Source organism: Bubalus bubalis, chromosome 18 (assembly GCF_019923935.1).
Source record: "Bubalus bubalis isolate 160015118507 breed Murrah chromosome 18, NDDB_SH_1, whole genome shotgun sequence".
In the NCBI taxonomy this organism is placed as follows: Eukaryota; Metazoa; Chordata; class Mammalia; order Artiodactyla; family Bovidae; genus Bubalus; species Bubalus bubalis.
Window position 1 is genome coordinate 62,295,727 of NC_059174.1, and position 24,663 is coordinate 62,320,389.

The window sequence follows — 24,663 nt, forward strand, 5'->3', positions numbered from 1 at the left end:
CACTCTTTTCTGAAGCCAGTATCTTCATCTTAACATGGAAGGTGACCTGTTTCTATTAGGTGCCAAGTTAGAAGTATTTGGAAACTGCACATGATCTCAGTTGATGTTATTTGTGCCTAAATTGAAAATAGAAAGATTCATAACTGGCCATCTCATTATCTAAGTCTGTCAGGTGAAGTTCCTGGGAGGAGAGTCTCAGTGATCATGGGTGAGGTGTGGTGTTCAGAAACTTGGATTCAACTCCTAACTCCATCTTTAATGCTTTTCTAGAAGTCATGCCCCAAATGGGACCACCATGTTATACATCTTCCCAAATCTACACAGCCAACCTGCAGACTGAAACAGGTGGAGACATTTGCAAAAGATGGTTTGGCTAAAGGAAAATGGAGGTGGGTCTCCAAAGAAGGTCTGGTTCCAAAGTCCCCATTTCTAATGCTATTATACCTCCTGCCTTGAATGTTAGGTTAGCAGGACACAAGGCCACAAAAGGCCACTTACTGACCTTAAGCAAGAGGGAGCAAGACACACTGGCTTTTTCTTAATGAACCATGGAATAAGCAAAAGATAGGAGAACTAGCTGGGTGAAAAATGAGTTCTCACCTTTCAACCTGAGTGCCTGATTCCAGTGTGGTATCATTATCCAGGAATATCCCCTCTTCTACCTGCAGTGAAAGTTTCTGCAAGTTTCCACAGTGCTTGAGGCAGAATGATGAGTGCACGACATCCGTTTTATTTTTCAAATGCAGGGACATCTCCTTAACGTGGGCCATGGCATCTTTCACAAGCTGCTCCTCCTGAGACTCGTAGAGACAGCTCAGAACCTCCTTCGTGTCCATCATGGAAAAGGATTTCTTCCCATGGGGCATCAATGTGTATTTCAGTAGCTCCCGCTTGATCTCCGTTGATACCAGACAGCCGAAAGTCGTCTCCAGCTCCATGGCCCTTCTTTCGTTGCAGAGGCCAAACAGGAAGTACCCGACGTGAGTCAGGCTGGGGTTCTTCAGCCTTTCCTCCTTGGACAGCAGTTTCCCCACATCCCCAACGTGCCACCGGCGGCCGCCCAGCCCTTCCTCCTCTTGCTCTTCCAGCTCCAAGACATAGAACATGGCGGCCAGAAACTGCTGGACACTGAAATGGATGAAAGAGTAGCAGGCCTCACCGTCTTCACTCTTCTGGAGAATATTCCCGTCCAGGAAAGGACAGAGGGCAGACGGGTCCACCCCAAGTCGCCTGAGGTCTTCCCCATCGAACACAGAGCTCCGTGTCCACACGCCCTCAGCAGCCAAGAGGCACAGGGGCTTGAGCGGAGCCTGGAGGTCCCGCCTGGGGCCGCCGCTGTGCGGTGGGGGGAAGCGGCTGCAGAGGAAGTGCAGGAACAGGGCCGTGGTCGTCCTGCAGGTGGCGGCGGGGTCCTGCCTCCTCTCCATCTGCTGTCTCAGGCAGGTGCAGACCATCCAGCACACGGAGGGCGCCGAGCCCAGCTGGAACAGAGCCGCATTGTTCTTCATCAAGTCGAAAGCTCGCAGGGCCTGACTCTCCTCTTCAAAGTGTTTCAGGAAATACGCCTTCCGGTCCTCCTCCAAGAATCCCTCGATCTCTATGAAGAGCGGCTGTTCTGTTAAGAGCCGCAGCTCCCGCAGGGCTCCCGGTCGGGTGGTGATGAGTAAGGTGGCCTTGGGTAGCATCTTTCTCTTCAGTAAACTCCCCAGGAGGACGGGCACCGGCTTCTGCTTCTTCCAGTCGCCACATATGTCGTGGATGAGTGCCCCCGAGGGGACCTTCAGCTCATCAAAACTGTCGAGGATGAACAGGACTTTCTGTGCCCGGGCCAGGATCGCAGGTATGTCGTCCTGCACATGTGGCCAGTTGGCAGATATCAGCTCTGCAAAGGTGCACGTCCCCCTGTGGTTGAGCCCCTTGCAGCTGAGGTAGAAGGCGAAGTTGAAGGTCTCTGCCAGGTTGTCCTGTGTCCAGTCCAGCATCAGTTTCTTTGCCAGCATGGTTTTCCCAACACCAGCAGGACCGTGCAGCACCACAGTGTGTGGGAATGGCCCGGCCAGCATTTTAGGATTACAGAATGGGATCAGGGTCTCATATCTTTGGGTGACAATACAAACATCTTCACTGAACCTGGGCCAGAAGTTCTTCCAGCGTTGACAGAACTTCTTTTTCAATATATTTCTGTATTTATCTTGTTTATCTTCAGTGATAAGAGTCAGGGGATAGAAAGAATATAGTTGGTTATTCATTAGGGAGATGATGCTTTGTTTTAAGCAGGAAAGGGAAAAAGAAATGAGGTTTATAAAGAACCACCCAACACCAAACTCACTCCAGGTAGAGAGGACAGACCTGGCTTTTCTCCTTCCAAATCTTCTTTCGTTTCTTGTAGGTTTGTGACATCTTCTTCCTGTACTTGGGCCAGCTCTGCAAAATACAAATTAAAGTGAGCTTGACACAGAACCGGTGTACTTCTTCTTCTTCTTCTTTTTTTTTTTTTTTTTTTTTTTTACCAGAAATAGGGTGTTAAAGTAGACTCCAAGGAGTCCAGAATCTAAGTTTTTTGTCCACAGTGTATGCTGGGATGTGTAAAGTTGGGTTTATAGTGATGAAAATAGCAAGTGAGTCCCTAAACCAAGTTGCATGCCTCTACCCTGTGGAACCATAACAAGATATGCTGCCTCTATCACAACTCAATGTTGTTTATTGAAATTATTTGTCTATCTTTTCCAAGGGACTAGAAGAAGTGCCCAGAAAACAGGTAATGGATCTTCCCCATAATAGTCTCAAGTCATTATAGGAGCTCAAGTATTAAAGTACAGGAAACTCGTAAGTATGCACCCAAGATAAATGGGCATGTGTCTATACAAAGACTTGCACCCTCTATACAAAGAGTGTGCATGGCAGCGTTATTCAAGACAGTCAATGAATAGATATGATTCAAACTTCCCTTCCCTGATGAATGAGCAACCCAAACATTTTATATCCACTCAATAGAATATTACTCAGCAACAAAAAGGAATGGATCAGTGACACGTGTAACAACATGGATGAATCTCAAAAGCATTTTTTTTGGAAAGTTGCTCAGTTGTGTCAAACTCTTTGTGACCCCATGGACATACAGTCCATGGAATTCTCCAGAATACTGGAGTGGGTTGCCATGCCCTTGTCCTGGGGATCTTCCCAACCTAGGGACTGAACCCAGGTCTCCCACATTGTAGGCAGATTCTTTACCAGCTGAGCCACAAGGGAAGCCCAAGAATACTGGAGTGGGTAGCCTATCCCTTCTTCAGCAGATCTTTCCAACCTAGGAATTGAACTGGAGTCTCCTGTATTGCAGGTGGATTCTTTACCAACTGAGCCATCAGGGAAGCCCCCAAAACCTCAAAAATGTTATTGTAAGTAAAAAAAAAAAAAAGACACAAAGACCCCATATATTCAGAAAAGGAGAATCTAGAGAGACAAAAAAACTAATGGCTGCCTGGACTTGGGGGATAGAGACCAGGGAACAGTTACACATGGACAAGAAGGATCTTTTTGGAGGTGATGGAAAGATTGTAAAATTGAATACTGGTGATTTTTGTACAACTCAGTAAATTGACTAAAAGTTATTAACAGGTACACTTAAAATGAATGAAATTTATGATACATAAATTATACTTCAATAGAGCTGTTGAAGCAGACTTGAGAGTGAGATTAATGTTAAACTGGCCTCCACATTAGTTGAGGCAAATCAGCTACCTACAGTAGGTCTCAATTTTCTAATCTGTGAGTTGATACTATCAAAGTTGTCTGAACAATTGGCAAAATCTAAGAAAATTCTATACGACATACTCCTAATTTTCCATGAACTGAATTCTGGCTTTCCCAAATGTTTATTTCCCCCTTTATCCTTACATAATAGGAATAAGACAGGGAGGAAGGCATTCTCCATGAGACAACTGGGAACGATGAATCAGTTCAGTCCAGTCACTCAGTCGTGTCCGACTCTTTGTGACCGCATGGACTGCAGCATGCCAGGCTTCCCTGTCCATCACCAACTCCAAGAGCCTATTCAAACTCATGTCTACCGAGTTGGTGATGCCATCCAGCCATCTCATTCTGTCGTCCTCTTCTCCTGCCTTCAATCTGCCTTCAGCATCAGGGTCTTTCAAATGAGTCAGTTCTTTGTATCAGGCGGCCAAAGGATGGAAGTTTCAGCTTCAGCCATCAGTCCTTCCAATGAATATTCAGGACTGATTTCCTTTAGGATGGACTGGTTGGATCTCCTTGAAGTCCAAGGGACTCTTAAGAGTCTTCTCCAACACCACAGTTCAAAAACATCAATTCTTTGATGCTCAGCTTTCTTTATAGTCCAACTCTCACATTCATACATGACTACCGGGAAAACCATATCTTTGACTAGATGGACTTTTGTTGGCAAAGTAATGTCTCTGCTTTTTAATATGCTGTCTAGGTTGACTATGAACATGTCTAGGGGACTATGACAGAGAAGGCAATGGCACCCTACTCCAGTACTCTTGCCTGGAAAATCCCATGGACGGAGGAGCCTGGTGGGCTGCAGTCCATGGGGTCGCTAAGAGTCAGACATGACTGAGCGACTTCACTTTCACTTTTCACTTTCATGCATTGGAGAAGGAAATGGCAACCCACTCCAGTATTCTTGCCTGGAGAATCACAGGGACAGCGGAGCCTGGTGGGCTGCCGTCTATGGGGTCGCAAAGAATCAGACACGACTGAAGTGACTTAGCAGCAGCAGCAGCAGCAGGGGACTATGAATAGTGGTGAAATAAAGTTAGAGAGAGATGAGGTTCCCCCGAAGAGTGGGAGAGGACAGACAGGAAGGGTCCACTTCAGTTAGTTTACTCCAACATTGGATGTCCTAAGATTAACCTGGCTCTTCGTCTTCCTCTTCTCCTAAATGCTGCTGTGTTTGTTCTGGGTTTTCACATTTTGTTATCCCTGAAGAAAAGGGAGGGTGTTATGGTCTTGCCACTATGCCAGTATTGAAGCTTCTGTTTATAAAAGAGTGGGATTTCAAGAAGTTTCAAGTTCAACAATTGGGTCTCAATGTCTAGGCCCAGATTACATGAAAAGGGTGTTATTGAGGTTCTGGAGATAAAATTAAAGTGTCAGGCCATGATCTCAGGGCCGTTTCTGACAACTGAATTCCTGTGCAGTTAAGAGGTGGGCACATAAAGACAATGGCTCTTTCCTGGGGGCATCAAAAAACCTTCAAGACAAATTCCCTAGTTTCTGACAAGGTATATAAAGTTACATAGTCCTAGGATGCAACCTTGGAACAGGGAGAAGTCATACAGGAGAAGAAATACTTCGAGTGCAACATGGATAATAAAGAGGTGAGGGAGTTCCCTGGTGGTCCAGTGGTTGGGATTATGAGCTTTAGTGCTGAGGACCTGAGTTCAATCCCTGGTCAGGAAGCTAGGACCTCAAAGGCAAAACAAAAGAAGAGGTGAGTGTGTGGAACTTCTGAAAACGTATCCAGGTGGCAACAGGATATGAGTGTCTGAAGTTCAGGGAAATGCTGAAGATGTCTCCTGGAGAGTCCTTGGCATGTAAATAGCCAGTAAGACTCCAAGTGAGCCTTCCAGGATAAGTATACAGCATGAAAAATGGCCAACCAACCATTCATTTTGCAGATTAAACAGGAGAGCAGGGGCTCTGGGGAAAAAATGTTAGTATACAGGTGATGTCATGTTGCCAAGAGTTAAGGTTTTTTTTAAGGATTTTTTTTTTTAATGTGGACCACTTTTATGAAGTCTTTAATGAATTTATTACAATATTGCTTCTGTGTTATGTTTTGTTTTTTTTGGCCATTAAAGTATGTGGGGATCGAACCTGCATCTCCTGCCTTAAGGTGAAGTCTTAACCACTGAACCATCAGGGAAGTCCCCAAGAGAAAGATTTTTAAACAAGGAACTCTCTGATGCTAGTTTAGTTAAAACATTAAATTAAATATCAACTTTGAGGCTGGTACTATTCCTTAAAGCATTGCCAATTGTCCTCTCTAACAGATCATTAGCTTACTTTTGAATTTAGATCATAACTGTAGGACATTTAACATATTTGTGTATCAATAGAAGCAGTTAGATTTTTGGTAGGGGGATTATGTCTTCACTTTTCAAACCAGCCCCCAGTCTACAATTACCTTGAACCAGAGTTATTTTTAAAGATACTGGGGATATCAAGAGAAGATAATGTTGAAAATCACAAATTCAAAAATCCTTTTTGGCCAGGACTAGCAAACTTTTAAAAAATCCCCTCTGCAAAGGAGCAGATAGTGAAGATTTTCTGTTTTATGCACAATATAGTTTGTTGCAATTACTCATGTCTGCCCTTGTGGGGCAGAAGCAGTCATAGGTAATATAATATATAAGCAAATGACTATGCTGTGTACAAATAAGTTTATTTATATTAATATGTAGTTAAATTTGAATTTCACATGATTTTCATAGGCCATAAAATATTTCTTTTTTTAAAAAAATTATTTATCGGCTGTATTGGATCTTGGGGTTTCCCTGATAGCTCAGTTGGTAAAGAATCCACCTGCAATGCGGGAGACCCAGGTTCGATTCCTGCGTCAGAAAGATCCCCTGGAGAAGGGATCAGCTACCTACTCCAGTATTATGGCCTGGAGAATTCCATGGACTATATAGTCCATGGGGCTGCAAAGAGTTGGACATGACTGAGTGACTTTCAGTTGGGTCTTAGTTGTGACGTGTGGGATCTAGTTCCCAGCCTAGGGATTGAACCCTAGCCCTCTGCATTGACAGCATGGAGTCTTAGCTACTCGAAAACCAAGGAAGTCCCTGTAAAGTATTCTTTTGATCTTCCTAGCCATTTAAAAATGCAAATACCATTCTTAGCTTGTGAAGAAGTGAAGTAAAGTCGCTCAGTTGTGTCCGACTCTTTGCGACTCCATGGACTATAGCCTATAAGGCTCCTCTGTCCACGGAATTTTCCAGGCAAGAGTACTGGAGTGGGTTGCCATTTCCTTCTCCAGGGGATCTTCCCGACCCAAGGATCGAAGGATCTACAAAAGCACATGGTGGGCTGGATTTGCTTTGGAAGCCATGGTTTGCCAACCCTGGTTTTAGGACCATCTAAAATTCAGCCTATTCAGATTCCAAGAGGAAGTTCACTCTCTCATGTTTGTGTGTATTTACTGATTTCTGGCATAAACATTGCCTCATTGTAGCTTTCAATGTCTTACTGTTGCCCACCTGTATGACAGCAGAGGTGAGGTCTTCTGTATCTTTGCATTCCTACTGCTCAGCATGATGTGTTTTCTAATTAAAACAATCCTGAATTCTAAAATCTCACTTTTAGATAAAGTGAGATTGTGAATGAGGTGACTTACCTAACGATGGAGGCTTATTTTCCTGAAGTGACTTCAAAGCTGTTTCTGAAAAAATAGGAAGAAATTAGCACTTTTCAGAGCCCAGAACTTTGTAGTTGTACAGCCCTCTGAGTTTCTTCAAGTGATTTTAAAATTTGTACCCTCCAGATGGTTTTAGGGGCTAAAACCATCACCTTTCCATTGAAGAAGTAACAGTAGGCTAAAAACTGAAGCTGGGACTTCCCTGGTGGTTCAGTGGTTAAGAGTCCATGTTTCCAATGCAGGGGGTGAGGGTTTGATTCCTGGTGGGAGAACTAAGATCTTACATGCTCTGTGGTGTGGCCAAAAAATAAAGATAAAATAAAATTTACCAAAAGCTAAAAACTGAATTTAAATTGGCAACTAAAGAAAATGCACTTTCTCCCCCACAAATTCATCAAAAGATCATTTGAATGCTGAGCAACTTCCACAAAGCAACTTCTGAATGCTGATGGAGGACACCAGGTACCCAGAAGGGCAGCCCATTCTCTTTGAAAGGAGGTAGGACAAAATAGAAAAGACAAAAAGAGACAAAAGAGTTAGGGATGGAGACTCATCCTGGGGAGGGAGTTGTGAAGGAGGAGAAGTTTACAAACAGCAGGAAACCCTCTCATCAGCGGGTCTGTGGGGAGTTTTGGAGTCTCCAACATAACCAGAGGGCAACATAGCCAAAAGAAGAAGAAGAAGAAAAAAAAAAACCCCACAGAATCCGTGCCTAACTGCAACTCCCAGTGGAGAAGTAGTCCAGACACTCTTGTCTGCCACCAGCAAGCAGGGGCTGGACAGGGAGGTGTGGGCTGCATACTTAGGGTAAGGACCGGGCCTGAATACCCTGAGGACAATCTGAGGGAGCTGATGCTTTTGAACTGTGGTATTGGAGAAGACTCTTGAGAGTCCCTTGGACTGCAAGGAGATCCAACCAGTCCATCCTAAAGGAAATCAGTCCTGGGTGTTCATTGGAAGGACTGATGCTGAAGGTGAACTCCAGTACTTTGGCCACCTGATATGAAGAACTGACTCATTGGAAAAGACCCTGATGCTGGGAAAGAATGAAGGCAGGAGGAGAAGGGGACGACAGAGGATGAGATGACTGGATGGCATCACTTGACTCAGTAGATATGAGTTTGAGTCAACTCTGGGAGTTGGCGATGGACAGGGAGGCCTGTCATGCTGCAGTCCATGGGGTCGCAAAGAGTCGGACCTGACTGAGTGACTGAACTGAACTGAATTGACTGAACCTCTACTCTAGATTTTTAATGTTTGCTTTTTGGTATTTGCTGTCAATTTTGTACCTTTAAGAATCTAATCTTCAATATCCATTTTCACTTAGGGGTGTGATTACTAGCTTGATTGCTCTCTCCTCTTTTGACTCTCCCCTTTCTCCCTCAGGTCACATCTATCTCCTCTCTCCCCCTTCTCTTCTCTACTTAACTCTGTGAATCTCTCTGGGTGTTCTGGGCTGCAGAGAGCACATAGGGAATTGGTTACTGGCTAGACTGCTCTCTCCCCTTTTGACTCCCCCTCTTCTTCTCCTGGTCACCTCTATTTCCCTCCTCTCTCTCTTCTTTTCTCCATGTAACTCTGTGAACCTCTCTGGGTCTCCCTCACTGTGGAGAGTTTTTTCACCATTAACCTAGATGTTTTATCGTCTGTGCTGTATGGATGGAGAAGTCTAGAGGCTACTGTAAGAATAAGACTGAAAACCAGAGGCTTAAATCCAAAATTTGAGAACACCACAGAACTCCTGATTCCAGGGAACATTAATAGACAAGAGCTCATCCAAAAGCATCCATACCTACACCGAAACCAAGCTCTGCCAAAGAGCCAACAAGTTCCAGAGCAAGACATACCACACTAATTTTCCAGCAATGCAGGAACACAGCCCTGAGCATTAAAATACATGCTGCCCAAAGCCATGCCAAGCCCATAGACACCCCAAAACTCACTACTGGACACTTCATTGCACTCCAGAGAGAAGAGATCCAGCTCCAACCACCAGAACACAGATGCAAGCTCCTCTAACCAGGAAATCTTGACAAGCCACAAGTCCAACCCCACCGACAGGGAGCAAGCTCCACAATAAAAAGGAACCACAAACTTCCAGCCTAAAGAGAGGCCATACCAAACACAGAATCTAAACAAAATGAAAAGGCAGAAAAATATTCAGCAGGTAAAGGAACATGATAAATGCCCACCAAACCAAACAAAAGAGGAGGAGATAGGTAGTCTACCTGAAAAAGAATTCAGAATAATGATAGTAAAGATGATCCAAAATCTTAAAAATAAGATGGAGTTACAGAAATAGACTAGAGACAAGGATTGAGAAGATTCAAGAAATGTTTAACAAGGACCTAGAAGAAATAAAAAAGAGTCAATCAATAATGAATAATGCAAGAACTGAGATCAAAAACACTCTGGAGGGAACCAACAGTAGAATGACTGAGGCAGAAGATAGGATAAGTGAGGTGGAAGAGAGAATTGTGGAAATAAGTGAAGCAGAGAGGAAAAAAGAAAAAAGAATTAAAAGAAATGAGGACAACCTCAGAGACCTCCTGGACAATGTTAAATGCCCCAACATTTGAATCATAGGAGTCCCAGAAGAAGACAAAAAGAAAGGCCATTAGAAAATACTCAAGGAGATAATAGTCGATAACTTCCGTAAAATGGGGAAGGAAATAGCCACCAAAGTCCAAGAAACCCAAAGAGTCCTAAACAGGATAAACCCAAGGTGAAACACCAGAAGACACATATTAATCAAATTAACAGAGGTCAAACACTAAAAGCAAATATTAAAAGCAGCAAGGGAAAAGAAACAAATAACACACAAGGGGATCCCCATAAGGATAGCAGCTTATCTTTCAATAGAAACTCTTCAGGCCAGAAGAAAATGGCAGGACATACTTAAAGTGATGAAAGAGAAAAACCTACAACCCAGATTACTATACCCAGCAAGGATCTCATCAAATATGAAGGAGAAATCAAAAGCTTTACAGACAAGCAAAAGCTGAGAGAATTCAGCACCACCAAACCAGCTCTTCAACAAATGCTAAAGGATCTTCTCTAGACAGGAAACACAGAAAAGGTATATAAACTTGAACTCAAAAGAACAAAGTAAATGGCAATGGGATCATAATTATCAATAATTACCTTACATGTTGTAAAATATCATGTATGAAACGAGTTGCCAGTCCAGGTTCAATGCACGATACTGGATGCTTGGGGCTGGTGCACTGGGACGACCCAGAGGGATGGTACGGGGACGGAGGAGGGAGGAGGGTTCAGGATGGGGAACACATGTATACCTGTGGCGGATTCATTTTGATATTTGGCAAAACTAATACAATTATGTAAAATTTAAAAATAAAAAAAATAAAAAAAACTAAGATCATCTGCATCTGGTCTCATTGCTACTGCTAAGTCAAAAAAAAAAAATTACCTTACATGTAAATGGGGGTTGAATGCCCCAACCAAAAGACAAAGATAGGCTGAATGGATACAAAAACAAGACCCCCTATATATGCTGTCTACAAGGGACCCACCTCAAACCAAGGGACACATAAAGACTTAACAGTGAAGGGCTGGAAAAAGATATTTCATGCAAATGGAGACCAAAAGAAAGCAGGAGTAGCAATATTCGTATCAGATAAAATAGACTTTGCAATAAAGTCTGTGAAAACAGACAAAGAAGGACACTACATATTGATCAAAGGATCAATCCAAGAAGATATACAAATTATAAATATATATGCACCCAACATAGAGGCACCACAATATGTAAGGCAAATGTTGACAAGTGTGAAAGGGGAAATTAAAAGTAACACAATAAAAGTGGGAGCCTTTAATACCCCACTCACACCTATGGATAGATCTACCAAACAGAAAATTAGCAAGGAAATGCAAACTTTAAATGATACAATGGACCAGTTAGACCTAATTGATATCTATAGGACATCTCACCCAAAAACAATGAATTTCACCTTTTTCTCAAGTGCACACGGAACACTCTCCAGGATAGATCACATCCTGGGTCATAAATCTAGCCTTCAGTTCAGTTCAGTTCAGTTCAGTCACTCAGTCGTGTCTGACTCTTTGCGACCCCATGAATCGCAGCACACCAGGCCTCCCTGTCCAACACAAACTCCCGGAGTTCACTCAGACTCAAGTCCATCGAGTCAGTGATGCCATCCAGCCTTCTCATCCTCTGGCGTCCCCTTCTCCTCCTGCCCCCAATCCCTCCCAGCATCAGAGTCTTTTCCAATGAGTCAACTCTTCGCATCAGGTGGCCAAAGTACTGGAGTTTCAGCTTCAGCATCATTCCCTCCAAAGGAATCCCAGGTCCGATCTCCTTCAGAATGGACTGGTTGGATCTTGTTGCAGTCCAAGGGACTCTCAAGAGTCTTCTCCAACACCACATGTATACCTGTGGTGGATTCATTTCGATATTTGGCAAAACCAATAAATATTGTAAAGTTTAAAAAAAAAACAAAACAAAAAACAAAACACAAAAGCATCAATTCTTTGGCGCTCAGCCTTCTTCACAGTCCAACTCTCACATCCATACATGACCACAGGAAAAACCATAGGCTTGACTAGATGGACCTTTGTTGGCAAAGTAATGTCTCTGCTTTTGAGTAAAATTTTGAGTAAATTTTAAAAAATTAAAATCATTTCAAGCATCTTTTCTGATCACAGTGTGGTAAGATTAGATGTCAACTACAGGAAAAAAAACTTTTAAAAATGCAAACATATGAAGGCTAAACAACACACTGCTGAATAACCAACAAATCACAGAAGAAATAAAAAATGAAATCAAAATATGCATAGAAACAAATGAAAATGAAAACACAACAACCCCAAACCTATGGGTTTCAGTAAAAGCAGTGCTAAGGGGACGGTTCATAGCAATACAAGCTTACCTCAAGAAACAAGAGAAAAATCAAATAAACAACCTAACTTTACACCCAGAGCAACTAGAAAAAGAAGAAATGAAGAGCCCCAGGGTTAGTAGAAGGAAAGAAATAATAAAAATCAGAGCAGAAATAAATGAAAAAGAAACAAAGGAAACTATAGCAAAAACCAACAAAACTAAAAGCTGGTTCTTTGAGAATATAAATAAAATAGACAAACCATTAGCCAGACTCATCAAGAAAAAAAAGGAGAAGAATCAAATCAACAAAGTTAGAAATGGAAATGGAAAAACCACAACAGACAACACAGAAATACAAAGGATCATATGAGACTACTATCAGCAACCATATGACAATAAAATGGACAACTTGGAAGAAATGGACTAATTCTTAGAAAAGTATAACCTTCCAAAACTGAACCAGGAAGAAATAGAAAATCTTAACAGACCCATCACAGGCACAGAAATTGAAACTGTAATAAAAAATCTTCCAACAAGCAAAAGCCCAGGACCAGATGGCTTCACAGCTTAATTCTACCAAAAATTAGGGAAGAGCTAACACCTTTCCTACTCAAACTCTTCCAGAAAATTGCAGAGGTAGGTAAACTGCCAAACTCATTCTATGAGGCCACCATCACCCTAATACCAAAACCAGACAAAAATGCCACCAAAAAAGGAAACTACAGGCCATTATTACTGATGAACGTAAATGCAAAAATCCTCAACAAAATCCTAGCAAACAGAATCCAAGAAGATATTAAAAAGATCATACATCATGACCAAGTGGGCTTTATCCCAGGAATGCAAGGATTCTTCAATATTTGCAAATCAATCAATTGGCTATGCCACATTAACAAATTGAAAGATAAAAATGTATGACTCTGTCAATAGCTGCAGAGAAAGCCTTTGACAAAATTCAACATCCATTTATGACAAAAATCCTCCAGAAAGAAGGCACAGAAGGAACATACCTCAACATAATACAAGCCATATATGATAAACCCACAGCAAACATTATCCTCAATGGTGAAAATTGAAAGCATTTTCCTTAAAGTCAGGAACAAGACAAGGGTGCCCACTCTCACCATCTCTATTCAACATAGTTTTGGAAATTTTAGCCACAGCAATCAGAGAAGAAAAAGAAATAAAAGGAATCCAGATTGGAAAAGAAGAAGTAAAACTCTCACTGTTTGCAGACATGATCCTCTACACAGAAAATCCTAAAGACACCAGCAGAAAATTAATAGAGGTAATCAATAAATATAGTAAAGTTGCAGGATATAAAATTAACACACATAAATCCCTTGCATTCCTATACACTAACAATGAGAAAACAGAAGAAAAATTAAGGAAACAATTCCATTCACCTTTGAGATGAAAAGAATAACATACTTAGGAAAAAATCTACCTAAAAAATTAAAGACCTATATATATAAAAGTATAAAACATCGATGAAAGAAATCAATGACACAAATAGATGGGGAAATATACTATGTTCATGGATTGGAAGAATCAATATAGTGAAAATACCCAAAGCAATCTATAGATTCAAGGCAATCCCTATCAAGCTACCAATGATATTTTTCAGAGAACTAGAACAAATATTTTCACAATTTGTATGGAAATACAAAAACCCTCAAATAGCCAAAGCAATCTTGAGAAAGAAGAATGGAACTGAAGGAATCAACCTGCCTGACTTCAGACTATACTACAAAGCTACAGTCATCAAGACAGTATGGTCCTGGCACAAAGACAGAAATATAGAGCAATGGAACAAAATTGAAAGCCCAGAGATAAATCCACACACCTATGGACACCTTATCTTTGACAAAGGAGGCAAGAATATACAATGGAGAAAAGACAATCTCTTTAACAAGTGGTGCTGGGAAAACTGGCCAACCGCCTGTAAAAGAATGAAACTAGAACACTTTCTAACACCATACACAAAAATAAACTCAAAATGGATTAAAGATCTAAATGTAAGACAAGAAACTATAAAGCTCTTAGAGGAAAACATAGGCAAAACACTCTCTGACATAAATCACAGCAGGATCCTCTATGACCCACCTCCCAGAGTAATGGAAATAAAAGCAAAGATAAACAAATGGGACCTAATTAAACCTAAAAGCTTTTGCACAACGAAGGAAACCATAAGCAAGGTGAAAAGACAGCATTCAGAATGGGAGAAAAGAATAGCAAACAAAGCAACTGACAAAGAATTAATCTCAAAAATATACAAGCAGCTTCTGCAGCTCAATTCCAGAAAAATAAATGACCCAATCAAAAAATGGGCCAAAGATGTAAACAGACATTTCTCCAAAGAAGACATATAGATGGCTAACAAATGCATGAAAAGATGCTCAACATTGCTCATTATCAGAGAATTGCAAGTCAAAACCACAATGAGGTGCCATCTCATGCCAGTCAGAAAGGCTGCTATCAAAAGTCAACAAACAATAAATGCTGGAGAGGGTGCGGACAAAGGGAACCAACCCTCTTACATTGTTGGTGGGAATGCAAACTAGTTCAGCCACTATGGAGAACAGTGTGGAGATTCCTTAAAAAACTTCAACTAGAACTGCCATACGACCCAGCAATCCCACTGCTGGGCATACACACCAAGGAAACCAGAATTGAAAGAGACAAGTGTACCCCAATGTTCATCACAGAACTGTTTACAATAGCCAGGACATGGAAACAACCTGAATGTCCATCGACAGATGAATGGATAAGAAAGCTGTGGTACACATACACAATGGAATATTACTCAACTATTAAAAAGAACACCTGTGAATCAATTCTAATGAGGTGGATGAAACTGGAGCCTATTACACAGAGTGAAGTAAGTCAGAAAGTAAAGCACCAATACAGTATATTAACACATATATATGGGGTTTAGAAAGATAGTAATGATGACCCTACATGAGAGACAGCAAAAGAGACACAGATATAAAGAACAGACTTTTGGATTCTGTGGGAGAAGGCCAGGGTGGGATAATTAGAGAGAATAGCATTTAAACATATATATTACCATGTGTGAAATAGATCACCAGTCCAAGTTCGATGCATGAAGCAGAGCACTCAAAGCTGGTACACTGGGCCAGGCCTGAGGGGAGGGGGCTTCAGGATGGGGAACACATGTACACCCGTGGCTGATTCATGTCAATGTATGACAAAAACCACCACAATATTGTAAAGTAATTAGCTTCCAATTAAAATAAATTAATTAATTTTAAAAATGATAGGACAAGAAGAAGAGATATGTTAAATGCTCTTGCTGAGGGTGGGGAGAGAGAGAGAATGTTTATAGTCATATTATATGGGGGAGGGAAACATAGTGGGAATTGAAGACAAAATAGAGGGTTTATAACCCTAATCTTCACATTTTTCTCCTATATTTTTTACACAGAGGCAATTGTTTTGAGTAATTGGAGTAGGAAATGGCAACCCAGTCCATGGAAAATCCCATGGACAGAGGAGCCTGGTAGTCCATAGGGTCACAAAGAGTTGGACACAACTGAGAGACTGAGCCTGCATTCACATAGTATTTTTACTTTTTTCTTTGAATTCTTTGAATTTCACTTCTCTTCATGTTTTTATTTTATTTTACTTTTTAATATACATAAAACTGCATGCATTTTTAAATATACATAATATTATGAATGTTTTATGGAGAGGGAAATGGCAACCCACTCCAGTATTCTTGCCTGGAGAATCCTGTGGACAGAGGAACCTGATGGGCTGCTGTCTGTGGGGTTGCACAGAGTTGGACACGACTGAAGTGACTTAGCATGCATGCATGCATTGGAGAAGGAAATGGCAACCCACTCCAGTATTCTTTCCTGGAGAATCCCAGGGACAGAGGAGCCTGGTGGGCTGCCATCTATGGGGTTGCACAGAGTCAGACATGACTGAAGTGACTTAGCAGCAGCAGCAGCAGCATGAGCATTTTAAACAGAGGGTTGATAAGATCTTGGAGGACATATGAAAGAGTGAAAAAATGAATCTACTCCAGAAACAGTCTTGAACAGGAGAAGAGTTGTTTAGTGAAGTGGCCAGGGTAGGTATACAATACTTAGAACAAAAATAGCTAGAATATAAGAACCTTGGAAGACACCACCAGACTTGACCAAGGTCTAACACTTGTGTTCAGGTCAGCTAGCCTCTCCATGGAGCAATATCATTTCTGTGTTTCTAAAACCACAGAGACTATTACTCCTCCCTCCCAGGATGCAGTGTGGGCTTGTTTCTGCTTACCCCGGAGTTCATCCTTTGCTCTCTCAGACAGATCCATTCGGTTCATCTCATCAGAGACCTGGATGCATAATGGAGGAAGGAGAGGGTGGGACGAATTGAGACAGTAGCATGGAAATATATACACGACTACATATGTAAAGTGGATAGCCAGTGGGAATTTGCTATGTGATGCAGGCAGCTCAACGTGGTGCTCTGTGCTGACCTAGAGGGGTGTGATGGAGTGGGAGGTGGGAGGGAGGTTCAAGAGGAAGGGGACATATGTATACCTATGGCTTATTTATGTTGATGTATGGCAGAAACCATCACAGTAGGTCAAGTATTTATCCTCTAATTAAAAAAAAAAAAGACCTGGATGGTCACCATCTCTACCTAGTAGCTGGGGCAGCGGGCAGTGAGGAGGTTGGCCAGCTGCTTCCTGCTGGCCTCCTCCACCTCCGTCTGCAGGAGGTGCTATAACTCCTCTTTCAGGGAATGGTCCCTCAGAAGAGATTTGAATTTGCTCAGCTCATCCTGGCCGAGCTCCTCTAGTAGAGGCTGCAGATGGAAACCCAGCTCGGCAGAAGGCGCCATCTTGACCAACAAACGAGAGCTCAACTTTTGGCATCAACCACGTTTTAAGGGGAGGAAGGGAAAGCCACAGGGGATTGGTACTCCCCTCTCAAATGCTGGTTGCTTCTGTGTCAGGAAATAGGCTGTTTATTCTCCCTGCCTGACCTGCTGCGTTAAGAACAAACTCCCTAGTAGAGGTAAAACCCACATAGAACTCTTTCTTGGCTTTAGAGCTTAGGACCCCTCTGAGAACAGGCGGTAGCTGAGGTAGGAAGGAAGTACACACTGCTGGATCTCCTGTATGCAGCGGCTCATCTGGTATTTTTCAGTAAATTGATGTACAAATAAATTAATGAGAATTATTAACTTTAGCCCTTAGTAGCAACTTGATGTGTAGTTATCTTAGGATGTTTATAGAGCTTGACTACTAAATGAGGATCTTGAGTTGAGACTATTTTGACAGATATTCACTCTGCAGTTGAGTGGAATGCCTTTTCAACTTACTGTTCTTAAAGAGTCACTTCCTGAACTCAACAGACCTGGATTTGAAACCCTTTTAACAGTTGAGGGTTTGAGCTGAGGGTTCTGAGCTCGAATTTCTAATTGCTAATCAACTACACCATCACCCACCTTATTATATGGCTAGGGGCATTCATCTATGCCAATAAAAGGCTCCTTTGGATGTCAAGAATTATTTTATTTTATTTTATTTTTTTAAATTTTATTTTATTTTTAGACTTTACATAACTGTATTAGTTTAAATAAAAAATTTTATTGAGGTATAGTTGATTTATGTTGTATTAATTTCTGCTGTACAGCAAAGTGATTCAGTTATACATATATACATTTTTATATTCATTTCCATTATATTTGCCATAGGATATTGAATATAGTTCTCTGTGCTATGCAGTAGGACCCTGTTTATCCATCCTGTATATAATAGCTTACGTCTGCTAATCCCAAATTCCCAATACATCTATCCCCAGACCTCTCCCCCCAGGAACAATTTTAGAACCTAAGTGACAGCTATAAAGATGGGTAAGAACTCTGCCTACTTGGGATTTATACTCAATTTGAGTACACACATGGAGTGTAGGGGGGAGAAGTAGACATTTCAAAAATGAATTCAAACAGAAGCAATGACAAAGCTTGAAGACAAGATGACACAGAGAAATAGAATAAGGGTCATGTAACCATGGAATTTTCTCAGAGGAAATATTTCAATTGAGGACCTGATGAGTAGGAGCTGCCGGTTAGGGAAACTGGTGCTTAGAAATTCTAAGCAGTGTGAACAACTAGTATCATTTCAGGGCTGAAATGAATATGGCAGGTTTGAGGGAAAGAATTTAGGTGTGTATTGGCTGGAGCAGACAAATGCCGTGACTCCTACTCTAGGATCAGACATCCTGTCATGAAGGGGTTCCAGGTTAATGAGGATTTACAATTTGATTCCAAGTGCAGTAGCAAGCTGCTCCAAAATTTCCAGTGGGGAGACCTCACAGACTGCTGTGTTTTCAGGAGCACTTTCTCTTACTTCTTGGGGAGAGAGGGGAGTCACACCAAGGAGCTGGTTAAAATTTTTTGTGATGCTTGAAGCTGGTAAGGAAGACTTTGAGAGAGGTTACTGAATCGGGGGTTTTGAAGTAGGGGAGAGAGATAGAACTTAACTCCAACTACCATAAAGACAAGTGGGAATTGAGAGCCAAGGAACAGGATTTACAGGGTGGGGAGGGGTTCTGTGGGAACCCAATTACTAAGAGGAAATGTCAAGGCTAGGAGTATTCTTGTCAGATCGACTCAAGAGTATTCTTGCTGAGGGCAGGTCAGGATGATTAGACATCACTCTGAAGGGTGACGAATTTGATCAGATATTGAAGGTGGGGATTTTTGCTCAACTGACTGAGCAGTGCTGTACTGTGCTTAGTTGCTCAGTCATGTATGACCCTTTGCTACCCAGTGGTCTGTAGCCTGCCAGGCTCTCTTGCTCAAACTAGACTGAAACGGGCCAGGGAGAGAGCCCAAGGATGAAGTCTAGTGAGAACAAGGAGAGTCTTTGTTGCTGCCTGCTGAGAATTCTGAACTCATCCAGGTGAGGGTGGGGTCAGGGAACACCTGGATAGTACCAGGCAGTGCAATCAACCCTGTAGACTTGGCTCATTAATCCTATGATATTCCCAAGTACTATATCCTCCCTATTTCAGATATTGACACTGGGTTAGCAGAAATGTTAGATAGAACATCCACGTTTACATGGTCATAAAGTGTCAGAACTGGGCTCTGAACCAGGTATAACAAATAGCTCTAGGGTCCATGTTTTAGTTAATTACTCTGCCATGATGGTTCTTTGTTCTTAGATGTAGTTGTAGAGGGGCTTCCCAGGTGGCACTAGTGGTAAAGAACCCACCTGCCAATGCAGGGGACATGGGTTCCATCCTTGGGTTGGGAAGATCGCCTGGAGGAGGACATGGCAACCCACTCTAGTATTCTTGCCTGGAGAACCCATGGACAGAGGAGCCTGGCTACAGTCCATTGGGTCGCAAAGAGCCAGACATGACTGAGTCAACTTAGCGCTCACACCTAGTTGTAGAGAACTAATTGAATTCAGGTTATATCTTTTGAGAGAAATCAATAGTTTTTGACTGGATATGGAAGGAGGGAAAAGAAGAATTTGTAAGAACATAAACACCTGGGTTACGGGCCCTCATTTGAGCTGGGTTTCTTCCACCTCCAACTGCTTGAGATTCCCATACAGCCTTCCCACTAAGGAAAGGGTTAGGTTTAAGGTTTGGGCCAAGAACAGGCACCTCTGCTGTGCTCCTGAGGTGCATTGAAAATTAATCCAATTTACATTATGTTCCTGTGACTTGAGGAGGCTGAACTTCAGCAAGAGAAAAGAACCTGTTTAAAGTTATGGAAGGAGCCCTGGGAAGGGGCTTCCCTCCAGGAGTCCTCCATCTTTGCAAAAGCAGGAGTTTGACTTGAAACTTCAAGTCCTTCAACAGTTTGACATCCAAATATTCAAAGAAAAGGAGGAGGAATTTTTACTTTAGAGACTTAGCAGTTAAATGAAGATAGAGAGGCATGAAGTCAAGAAGCAGGATTGTTACTCACCTCTCCTATGCCTAACCCCTGCTCCATGACCTACTCCCTGCCTCTGAGTGCTGAAGCCACAGGAAACCTCCTATAAAACACTTCCTCTTTCTGCCCAAGCTCTGTGATTGGCCACTGGGAGCCAATCCCATTGCCAGGAGCTTCCTTCAGCCACACAATGACTAACAGGTGGAGACCATTTCCTCAGTTTGAGCATCAAGTTCTCCCAGACCAGCGGTTCCCAACCTTGACTGCCTTAAAACTCACTTCCCTGGGGTATCATTTCAAAGTATTAATGCCCAGAGATTCTGATTTCTAGGTTAGATCAGAGATGCCCAGACACCGAGGTTCTTTAAAGGCACCTTGTTGTTGTTGAGTCACTCAGTTGTGTCCGACTCTTTGTGACCCCATGGACTGCAGCATGCCAAGCCTCCCTGTCCCTTACCATCTTCCAGAGCTTGCTCAAACTCATGTCTATTGAGTCGGTAATGCCATCCAACCATCTCATCCTCTGATGCTTTCTTCTCCTTATGCTCTCAATCTTTCCCAGCATCAGGGACTTTTCCAAAGAGTCATCTATTTGCATCAGATGACCAAAATACTGTAGCTTCAGCGTCAGCGTCAGTCCTTACAGTGAATGTTCAGGACCAATCTCCCTTAAGATCGACTGCTTTGATCTCCTTGTTGTCCAAGGGACTTTCAGGAGTCTTCTCCAGCACCACAGTTTGAAGTCATCAATTCTTTGGCATTCTGTCTTCTTTATGGTCCAGCTTTCACAACTGTACATGACTACTGGGAATATCATAGCCTTTACTATGTGGACCTTGTCGGCAAGGTCTCTGCTTTTCAACAACTGCCTAGGTTTGTCATCACTTTCCTGCCAAGAAGCAATTGTTTTCTGATTTCATGGGTGCAGTCACTGTCCACAGTGATTTTGGAGCCCAAGAAGAGGAAATCTGTCACTGCTCCCACCTTTTCCCCTTCTATTTGCCATGCAGTAACAGGGTCGGATGCCATGATTCTAGTTTTTTTTAATATTTAGTCTTAAGCCAGAGCTTTCATTCTCCTCCTTCGCCCTTATCAAGAGGCTCTTTAGTTCCTCTTTGCTTTCTGCCATTAGAGTGGTATCATCCGCATATCTGAGGTTGTTGATGTTTCTCCGGCCCATCTTGATTCCAGCTTGTAACTCATCCAGCCCGGCACTTCTCATGATGTGCTCAGTGCACAGGTTAAACCACAGGGTGACACAGGCAGCCCTGTCGTACTTCCTTCCCGGTCTTGAACAGCCGGTTGTTTCATACAGCGTTCTGACTGTTGCTTCTTGACCTGCATGCAGGTTTCTCAGGAGACAAGGCCCCTAGAGGACTGTGATTGCAGTCAAGCTTGAGAACCACTGCTTAGAACCTTCAGCTGCTGATCAGCTGCCTCCTCCCATCTAACCAGATACATTAAAACCCACATTTCATGTTCAATGTAAATAACACAAGAAGTGCATCAAGAAACAGGTTCATCAGTTTTACACTATTTCATAAAACATTAATATTTACAATATTAATTTATGTAGATTTATATTAAGACTTCAAAATGTTGGGTTTTGAAGTCTTCATCTTTTAGAACCAATATATCTATATCTCCATCTCTCTCTCCCCACCTCCACCTATCTGCTCAAAATTGAAGTCTTATGGTGAAAACAATACACTATACAATAAATTGAATACAATAAAATAGCTTAACATACTAATGTAATATATTAAACATGTAATATTGACCATGCTTGTAATTTAAAATTTTCTACTTTACGATATTGTATTTAATAATAAATAAATGATAAATGGTTAAAAAAATAAAAACAAAAAAATTTTCTAATAGCCATGACAAACAAGTAGAAAGAACTAAATAAAATTGATTTTTATAATATATTGACTCCAATATATCCAAAGTATTATTTCAACTTGTAGTCAATATAAAAACAACAGAGATATTTTCCCTTCAACATTTTGTACTGAGGCTTCAAAATCCAGTATTTCACACTGGGAGGACATTTAAGCCTACATTAGCCACAGTCCTTGCTTTCAATAGCCACATGTGTCTACTGGCCACCGTATGGGTTAGGTCTGGACTAGAGGACAGGAAAGGGACCTCTGGCTTTAAACGTCTCTTTATTATTATTTTTGGATGTGCTGGATCTTCACTGCTCTACTGGGCTTTCACCTAGTAGTCCCTGGGTGAGCAGGGACTACTCTTTGTTGCAGTGTGTGGCCTTTTCCTTGCAATGGCTTCTCTTGTTGCAGCTCATGGGCTCTAGAATGTGGGCTCAGTAGTTGTGGCACATGGGCTTAGTCACTCTGTGGCATGTGGGATCTTCCCTGACCAGGGATTGAACCCATGTCCCCTGCATTGGCAGGTGGATTCCTAACCACTGGGTCAACAGGGAAGTCTGGGACCTCTGGCTTTAATAGAAAGGAGGGTCAAGGGATTCAAAGGTTTGGATATCCTCTGTTTGAGCCTCAGCTTTGTGAAGTGGGCTTTCCCTTTACCTTAAATCCAGAAAAGGAGAAATTGTACTTTATGCAGACCCTGAAACACTGTAGTCAGAGGCCCTTCCACAAAGGCCAGGTAAGCCATATTAGTTAATAATGTGATACATAATAAACCTTTTAATGGCTAAATATTTTAGCTCTTTTAGATACTGTGAACTAGCCATCTTGCAAAAATATATTTTTTATGTAAGATTTTATAGACATGGAAAAATGAGGCAATGAATACTTTAAAGCAGATTTATTTTTATAGAAAAGTTACATCCTCCTGATTCTGTATCCTGCTGTTTCTCCTTAAAACTATATCCCTAACATTTCCACCTCTGTCTCTATTCATATCTGTATCCATAGATGTGTGCACTCAGCAGCTTCAGTTGTGTCCGACTCTTTGAGACCCATGGACTGTAGCCCACCAGGCTCTTCTGTCCATGGAATTCTCCAGGAAAGTATACTGGAGTGGGTTGCCATTTCCTCTTCCAGGGGATCTTCCAGACCCAGGGATCGAACCTGTGTCTTTTGTGTCTCCTGAGTTGACAGGAGGATTCTTTTAACACTAGCACCACCTGGGAATGCCCTCAGACATCTACAGATATCTAAATAAAATGTATGAACATGAGTTATATGTAGAATCATGTGAATGACAAATGGAAAACTACTCAATCATTTAAATTATGCACATGCACATATAAAAATACATTCTAAACAACAGATTATCATAAATGTTACATGTATAATATACTATACACAATATAAATATATAAACATGCATATTCAAATATATGCATATATAATTCTTTCTATGTTAGTGTATATAATGTGTATAACAGATATTATATAAATACATAAATCTATGCATGACTTAAGTAACTGAAGAGTTTTCCATTTGGTCATGTACATAATTATCTTTATTATTCCCAAGACCTACCTTTATGTAATTTTTGTGTTTGGGTACATGTTCGTGTGCGCATACATATGCTTCTAACTGTGTTTGTGAGTGCGTGTAAAAAACTGATAAACAGAAACCTCAATTAACTGGAGTTGGGAGAGACCAGAAGGGGGCGCTCCCACACCCTGAGCTGATAGCTCAGCATGATAGGAAGAAGGAAGATCCCTCTTCTCCGTAGCAACTCAACCAATGAAAAGCCACGGACTCTTGACTACAGACCTCCAGCTTCCTGCTGCTGCTGCCAAGTCGCTTCAGTTGTGTCCGACTCTGTGCGACCCCATAGACGGCAGCCCACCAGGCTTCCCTGTCCCTGGGATTCTCCAGGCCAGAACACTGGAGTGGGTTCCAGCTTCCTCAGTTCAGTTCAGTCGCTCAGTCGTGTCCGACTCTTTGCGACCCCATGAATCGCAGCATGCCAGGCCTCCCTGTCCATCACCAACTCCCGGAGTTCACCCAGACTCACGTCCATCGAGTCAGTGATGCCATCCAGCCATCTCATCCTCTGTCGTCCCCTTCTCCTCCTGCCCCCAATCCCTCCAAGCATCAGAGTCTTTTCCAATGAGTCAGCTCTTCACATGAGGTGGCCAAAGTACTGGAGCTTCAGCCTCAGCATCATTCCCTCCAAAGAAATCCCAGGGCTGATACTCCTCCAGGTTCCTAGTCCCCTCTATAAAAGTGGTCTTTTCCTGCCCTTTGGGAACATGGGTCCCCGTGGTCATAGACCCTAAACTGTAATTCTCTAATTCTGAATAAACACATTTTTACCATTGAAATAACTGGCAGTCTGTTTGTTCAGGTTAACATGTACGGTTTTCCTTTTCCCCGCCCCTGTTTTTTTTTTAAATTTATTTTTAATTGGAGGGTAATTGCTTATGTAAAGGACACTGAACTGAGAATTTCCTGGGAAAACAGTTCCATGGGGTGTAATGACCTCTTGAAGTCAAGTTTCTAAAATGGATTTGTGAGTCAAAAGTGAGCCACA

General features: G+C 42.0%; 1 protein-coding gene and 1 pseudogene across 3 annotated transcripts in view; both read right to left on the reverse strand.

The window, feature by feature from the left end:
- The window catches only part of NLRP2 (NLR family pyrin domain containing 2), a 30,117-nt gene extending 9,804 nt beyond the window's left edge, over nt 1-20,313 (reverse strand). Inside the window, exons 1-5 of one of the 3 annotated variants that reach the window (XM_044930948.2) lie at nt 20,220-20,313; nt 16,560-16,617; nt 7,379-7,423; nt 2,350-2,424; nt 601-2,200 (exon numbers count right to left, since the gene is read on the reverse strand). In XM_044930948.2, the coding sequence (XP_044786883.2) occupies nt 601-2,200; nt 2,350-2,424; nt 7,379-7,423; nt 16,560-16,617; nt 20,220-20,246 (1,805 nt within the window). In that variant the 5' untranslated portion in view covers nt 20,247-20,313. The remainder of the gene's footprint in view (nt 1-600; nt 2,201-2,349; nt 2,425-7,378; nt 7,424-16,559; nt 16,618-20,219) is intronic. The other 2 variants (XM_025269681.3, XM_044930947.2) reach the window with 2 other exon arrangements.
- Nucleotides 16,800-17,783, reverse strand: LOC112580341 (annotated as a pseudogene).
- Nucleotides 20,314-24,663: the final 4,350 nt, after the last annotated feature.